The 7,245-nt window shown below is 49.8% G+C and overlaps 1 protein-coding gene across 1 annotated transcript in view; it reads right to left on the reverse strand.

The window, feature by feature from the left end:
- The window catches only part of LOC112121688 (zinc finger protein RFP-like), a 20,022-nt gene extending 13,952 nt beyond the window's left edge, over window positions 1-6,070 (reverse strand). Inside the window, exon 1 of the mRNA XM_026662284.1 lies at window positions 5,657-6,070. Coding sequence (XP_026518069.1) covers window positions 5,657-6,070 — 414 coding nt within the window. The remainder of the gene's footprint in view (window positions 1-5,656) is intronic.
- Window positions 6,071-7,245: the final 1,175 nt, after the last annotated feature.

Consider the following 7,245-nt stretch of genomic DNA (forward strand, 5'->3'; position numbering starts at 1 on the left):
TTATTTTTCCTGGAGCTTCGGGGCCTTATATTCCGGGGTGGCCTTATTATCGGGGAGGTCTTATTTTCAGGGGGATGCCTTATATTACAGCGAGAGGCAAAACTGGAAGTAGGTCTTATTTTCGGGGGATGTCTTACTTTCGGGGAAACAGGGTATATACATTGCAGCGCTGATTTATTACTTGAGGCTCGGATTTTCAAAGAAGCTTCATGGAGTTTTGTTCTCAAGCTACCATTGACTTTTTATGTCCTGCTCAGGCTGTCCCAGACAGTGCTCATGGCAATGTCACAATTGTCTCTTGAGAGGTGAGACAGTCCTATTCAAATCCCTTCCCCTCACTCTCCCACATACCAGGTGAGCGCCCTTCCTCCAGGCTAACAGTTATGAAGAAGGTCTGCTGCCTTCTCCCTGGCCGTTTTGTGTGGAGTGACAAGTGCAGAACTCTACTGTGCAAGAAACAGCTTAAATGTTTAAGCCGCTTGACTCCGGGAGAGGGGTTCCCAGGTGTGGATCAGAGAGACAGGCGCATTCCTACAGTAACTCTGAGGGGGCGGGGCTTAGGACACACCCCTCTCAGCAGCATCTCCCATTGTAGTCCTGTCAATTACAGGCCAGTAAGCCTAAGGGCTTGTTGATAAGTACAGCACTCCAGCTGTACTGATACGTCTGTGCCGCTGCAGCGCACGCGGTGGAGACGCTCTATGCCGAGGGGAGAGAGCTCTCCTGTTGGCATAATAAACCCACCTCCACGAGCAGCAGAAGCTTAGGGTGGCGGGAGAAGTTCTCCTGCTGACATAGCACTGTGCACTCAGGTAGGTGAAATTCACAGGCCTGAGCGACATAAGTTTTGGTGACATAGGCTGTATTGCAGACAAAGCGTAACTTCAGGACCAGGCACATTGGTTGAAACTATAGTAAAGAACAAAATTGTCAGACACAGATGAACATGATTTGTGGGGGGAAGAATCAACATAGCTCTTGTAAAGGGAAATCATGCCTCGCCAAATCTATTAGATTTCTGAGGGTGTCAATAAGGATGATCCACTGGATATAGTGTACTTAGACTTTCAGAAAGCCTTTGACAAGGTCCCACACTAAAGTCTCTTAAGGAAACTAAACAGTCATGGGATAAGCGATAAGGTTATCTCATGGATCAGTAACCAGTTAAACTATAGGAAACAAAGGATAGCTTTCACAATGGAGAGAGATAAATACCAGGGTCCCCCAAGGATCTATGCTGGGACCAGTGCTATTTAACATATTCCTAAATGATCAGAAATGGGGGTAAACAGTGAGGTGGCAAAGTCTACAGATGATACAAAATTACTCAAGGTAGTTGTGTGTAGCAGGGTGGACACCTGCTCCTGCCTGGAAGGGCCTGAGATAGCCCAGGGAGAAGGCAGCTTGAAGGCTGAGCTGATTGGGGGAAGTGGCTGCAGCTGGGGCCACGCCCCAAACAGACTCAGCTGGCCCTATAAAGACAGGGAGCCAGGAGCTCAGACATATACATTCTCTTTTTCTGTAGAGAGAGAAGGGCCAGGCTGTAGGGAGCTAGAGGGTACCTGAGTGGAGCTAGGGCTGGGGAAAGGCTGGGGAGCTCCAGCCTGGAATGCCCCAGGCTGCGGCCTAGGAGAAGGCCATGGGATACTGGGGGTTGCAGAGGGCAGCCTAGGGGTAGGCCAAGGCAGCAGGTCCAAACCCAACCTTGCCGATGATGAGTGGCCTATACTGCAGTCTGCCCCAGGGAGCGGGGGCTAGTTGGTGACTGGCAGTGGCCTTATCCTGAGGCGAGATGGGGAGATTGGGTGGGGGTTCCCTGGGGAGGGGAGACCCCAAAGAAAAAGAGGTTACTGCCAGGGGGCAGCCCCCCAGATAAGGGCACCGGTGTCCTGGGTGGGACACGGGGGGCCAGAAGCGGTAAGGTGGATCAACGGCCTGCAGAGGGCACTCCGGAGACTGGATTGAGCTGATTCCCTGAGACGACCAGCAAGAGGCGCTGCGGGGGTGAGTCTGCACCTTACATTGAGTCAAAGCAGACTGGGAAAAGTTAAAAAGCGATCTCTCAAAAATGGGTGACTGGGCAACAAAATGGCAGCTGAATTTCACTGTTAATAAATGCAAAGTAATGCATATTGGCAATCATAATCCCAACTATACATATAAAATGATGTGGTCTAAAGGAGCTCTTACCACTCATGAAAGAGATTTTGGAGTCATCTCTGTAAACATCTGTTCATAAAAGCTAACAGAATTTTAACAACCATTAGGAAAGTGGTAGATAAGAAGACAGACAATATCATAATCCCACTATATAAATCCATGATACATCTTGAATATGTCATGCAGTTCTATTGGCCCATTTCAAACAAGATATATTTTAATAGGAAAATGTGCAGTGAAAGAAACAAAAATCATTAATAGTCTGGTACAGCCTCCCTATGAGGAGAGATTAAAAAGAATGAGTGTTCAGCTTGGAAAAGAGACAACTGGGGTTGGGGTGGCGATGTGAAAGGTCTACAAAATCATGGATGATGTAGAGAAATTGAATGGGGAAGTTTATTTACCCCTTCACATAACGGGAACCAGGGGAAATAAACAGGCAGCAGGTTTAAAAACAAACAAAAGGAAGTACTTCTTCACACAACGCACAACCAATCCATGGAACACATTGCCAGGGATGTTGTAAAGGCCAAAAGTATAACTGGGTTCAAAAAAGAATTAGATGAGTTCATGGAGGATAGGTCCATCAATGGCTATTAGCCAAGAAGGTTATGGATGCAATCCCATGCTTCAGAGATCCCTAAACCTCTGCCTGCCAGATGCTGGGACCAAATGACAATGGATGGATCATTCGATAATTGCTCTGTTCTGTTCGTTCCCTCTGAAGCATCTGGCATTGGCCACTGTCGGAAGACAGGATTCTGGGCTAGATGGACCATTGGTCTGATCCAGTGCAGCTGTTCTTATGTCCTTAGTGATTTTCTAGGTGCCTAAAAGTTAGGCATTGCAATGCTGAGCATCACAACACCCGAGTCGCTTTGGAGATTCGGGCCTAAGTCTCCTTTACAAATGGGACTTCTGCTCTAAAGTCAGTTGGGGCTTTTGAAAATGTGCTCCGAGGATCTTCTTCTGTAATTCACCAGGGGATGAGGTGTTGTAGAGCCACAGAGGATCTAAAAGCACAGCTCCTATTCATTTCAATGGCAGCTGGGTATCTCAGGCCCCAGTCTCAGCCCTGTATTCCTTCTATGCTGTATGTGTCATGCTGCCAGGGAACACCAGACCTGATGTAGAGGCTTAGGGACTTTGTCCAGACAGCCCTTTGCCTCCAGCGAATTCTCCAAGTGCTTCAGAGCAATGGGTTGAATTCGTATCCATTTTGCAGCAGTGTAGGATCAAGTGTCCTGCTCCCATGCAATGACAGGGAACAGTATATGAAGAGATCTGGATGTCAGAGTTAAAGCTGAGCAACTTACAGGGAAGGGAGTTTTGGTAAGAGTGTTTGTTTAAAACACTTTTTTAAAAAGTGTATATTAAACTCCAGGGCCTAATGGGAGAAAGGAACTCCCGGTTAAAAATCCAACACACTCACAAGGTTCATAAATATTGTGCTTGATTGTTTGGCATGGGGGAAAGGGTTTGTTCTCACTTCTGAGATGCTCCGGTACTGAGACTCAACATGGTCCTGGGAATCAGCCTTTTTCTTCCTTTAATCTACAGTAGCATACAGCACAGTGGATTCTGCCCAGAGTGGATTGGTCAGTCAAACAGGCTTTTTAAGGTTCCATCCACTTGGGCTTCATGGAAGCATCAAATTTGTGGTTCAAACGGATGCATAAACCCAAAGCAAAACTCCAAAGTATGCGTGGGCGGGACGTGAACCACTGGTTCGGGGAGGCTAGCCACCAGACCAGCCCCTTCTGCTTGAGGCCGAGGCCCCCCCCCATCGTGACAGCTAGCCCCCCTTGCCCCAGAGCACCAGGAGTGCTGGGTGGCATGATCACCGGCCCCAGCTGCCCAGAGCCCTCGGCCGCAGGTCAGTCCCCGCTAACCTCAGCCCAGCCACAGGGGGGAAGAGACGCAGCACACTGGTGGGAAGCAGGAGGGGGCCTGGGAGTGGAGGGTGGGCACGGCCATACAGGGCTGTGCCTCCCCTGACTTCCCGCTCTGTTTCAAGAGCAGCAAAGTGACCTGCCTTCAGCAAGCCAGGGAAAACAGGAATTCATCATCCTGGTTTTTCCTTGAGGAAACAATTAAGCAGATTAACCTTAGTTTTTTAAGCAGAAATCTTTCAGTGCATCTTATGCTTCAGAAAGTAGCAGGAAATGAACCCATTGAGAACGCTGCTGACAATGTTACGTTATTGCTGCTTCCAGGAAGCAGACAGCGGTCATCAGATATGAAATGCTCAAGCTGGGCACTACGCCAAGCACCAGCTCTGTCGAAACTCAGCTGTGCTGAGAGGTTTATAATGTGAGGTTTGGTCCTGCCATGCGGGCAGGGGACTGGACTCGATGACCTCTCGAGGTCCCTTCCAGTCCTAGAATCTATGAATCTATCTATGATTGTAAAGCAGTGCCTGAGTGATGAGAGGCTGTGTGGTCTCGTGGCTAGAGAACTAGGATGGGCGTTGGGGGGGCCAGGGTTTAATTCCTGGTTCTGCTACTGAGCTGTTTTGTGAGCTTGGTCAAGTCACTGCCCCTTCAGTGCCTCTCTGTCCCTCCCATTCCTTTGTCTTTGTCTCTGAGGGTGCCCACAGATCAGGCCCTGCAGGTGAGAGGCAGGAGAACACCTGTCTTCACCCAGCTCCTGGGTGTGGCCAGGAGACAGGCAGCCAGAAGCCTCTAGAGGGAGGCAGCTGTGTACATGCCCAGAGGCAGAACACAGGCACTGAGAGAACTTGTACTTTGAATACACAGGCCCTGAGTGAGTTTGGGCTCCTACAGAACTTGGCAGTAGCTCTGGGGATTGCAGTGGAGCCTAGAACTGGCATTTAGGTGTCTAAACCCCAGCTGTATGCACCTCACTCTGGGGTTTAGGCACCTAAGTACCTTGCGTCTGATGAAGTGGGCATTCACCCACGAAAGCTTATGCTCCAATACCTCTGTTAGTCTTAAAGGTGCCACAGGACCCTCTGTTGCTAAGTACCTTTGTGAATCCCCAGCCTTTGCCTCCCTGTACCTCAGCTCCCTCTCCTGCACTTTGTCCACCTTGACCAGTGGTCCCCAAACTGTTGAGCGTGCACCACTAGGGGAGTGCGGAGGAATATTGGGGGGGCCCACGCCAGCCCCCACAGGGGGCAGGGGAGTGCCAGCCACGCATAGGCGCAGGAAGTAGGGGTCCATGGGGTGCTGTAGCACCCCCAGCTTTTGCTTCGGGGTCCCAGCTGCTGGCCCGGGGGAGCGCTCGGTTGCAGAGGGGCGGGCGGCTACGCTACCGGCCCAGAAGCCCGCTCGGCCGCCTTACCCTGTCCACGGCCCCCCTGCCCTCCCGGAGACACGGCCCTGCTCCCAGCTCTCGGGGGCGGTGAGGGGACGCGGACGGGGTCAAAGGGGTGTAGCTCAGCACCCCCACACCAAAATCTGTCCCAGCACCACTGCATCCACATCTCCTGTGGCCTGGGCTCCCCCCGGCCCCGCTCCCAGCCGTGGCCTACCTTGTGCTCCCGGGCAGCCTCCTCTACAGGGACCACCCTGTGAGCGTGGTGCGCCTGGGACTCCCTGCAGATCACACAGATGAGAGTTTGGTCCTGGTTACAGAAGAGTTTGAAAGGCTCCTGGTGCGCGCTGCACAAATCTCCTCCTGCTGCTGCTGCTGGGACACTCAGCTGCTTGGCGATTTCTACCATGTTCCCCAGTTGTCTGTTTGGCCTCAGGGTCCTCTGGGGAAAGGTCTCTCTGCACTGAGGGCAGGAGATGTCTGCATCTGGTCTCTCCCAGCACTGGGTGATGCAGGCTTGGCAGAAATTGTGCCCACAATCTAAAGACACTGGATCCTTAAAAAAACTCAGACAGATGGAGCAAGTAGCTTCATCTCGGAGGCTCTTCAAAGGATTCCCTGGTGCAGCCATGGCTCCCTGCAGACAGTGTAACAAGGTAAGTTTTGTTTCCTGCTGGACCCAGCAAACAGCCTTGTAAAGCAGATTGCCCAACCGGGAGCCAATCACGCTCTCCGGCGGAAATTAAAAACAAACAAACAAACCCATCAACACACACACACAACACAAACAGAAGCACACACCGTCGCCCCCCAGAAAAGCCCCCAAACAAGCAAGATGCTACTTAAAGAAATGAATAGGCAATTACATACACAAAGAAGCCAATAAAGGCTTGCTGGGAGCAGGCTTGGCAGCTTTCTTACTATTATACCACAGAATAAACCCAGGCTCAGATTCAGGTTTAAGGCCAAGACCCTTTGTGTACCTCCTTTGTAAAGCACTTTGAGAGCTAGTGCAGGAAAACACTATATAAGAGTGTTACTAATCCCTAATAGTTAGAGATCATTTTAAGCCTTGACCAATTTATTCCTTCCAAAAAATGTATTTGCATTAACTTAACTATTCTAACTCTAAGGTGCCACAAGTACTTCTGTTCTTTATTCTAACTCTGGGGTTTCTAGTTATTCATATCATCAATATCCAATCCCTTATTTGAATCTTCCTAAATTACTGGCCTCAAAAACTTCATGTGGCAATGAGTTCCACAGTTTAATTACATGTTTTGTGTAAAAGTATTTCTTATTGGTTTTGAATTTGATCCCTTTCCATTTCATTGACTGTCCTCTTGTTCTTGTGTTATGAGACAGGCAGAAAAGATGTTCCCAGTCTTCTCTGTCCCATTCATTATTTTATATCCTTTTATCCTGTCCCCTCTTATTCATCTTTTTTCTAAGGTAAACAGTCCCATTCTTTTGAAATTTTCTTACTAAAAGAGTTTTTCCAGCCCCTCATCATTCTCATTGCCCTTCTCTGAACCATCTCTAATACTGCAATATTCTTTGTCAAATGGTGTGACCAGTACTGCACACAGTACTCTAGGTTGGTGGCTTTCAAACTTTTTTTCTGGCAACCCAGTTGAAGAAAATTGTTGATGCCCACGACCCAACGGAGCTGGGGATGAGGGGTTTGGGGTGTGGGAGGGGCTCAGGGCTGGGGCAGAGGGTTAGGGTGCGGGGGTGAGGACTGTGGGGTAGGGCCGGGAATGAGGGGTTCAGGGTGTGGGAGGGGGCTGTGGGCTGGGGCAGCAG

Source organism: Terrapene carolina, unplaced genomic scaffold, assembly GCF_002925995.2.
Source record: "Terrapene carolina triunguis isolate 2854851 unplaced genomic scaffold, T_m_triunguis-2.0 Scaffold25425, whole genome shotgun sequence".
Lineage (NCBI taxonomy): Eukaryota > Metazoa > Chordata > Testudines > Emydidae > Terrapene > Terrapene triunguis.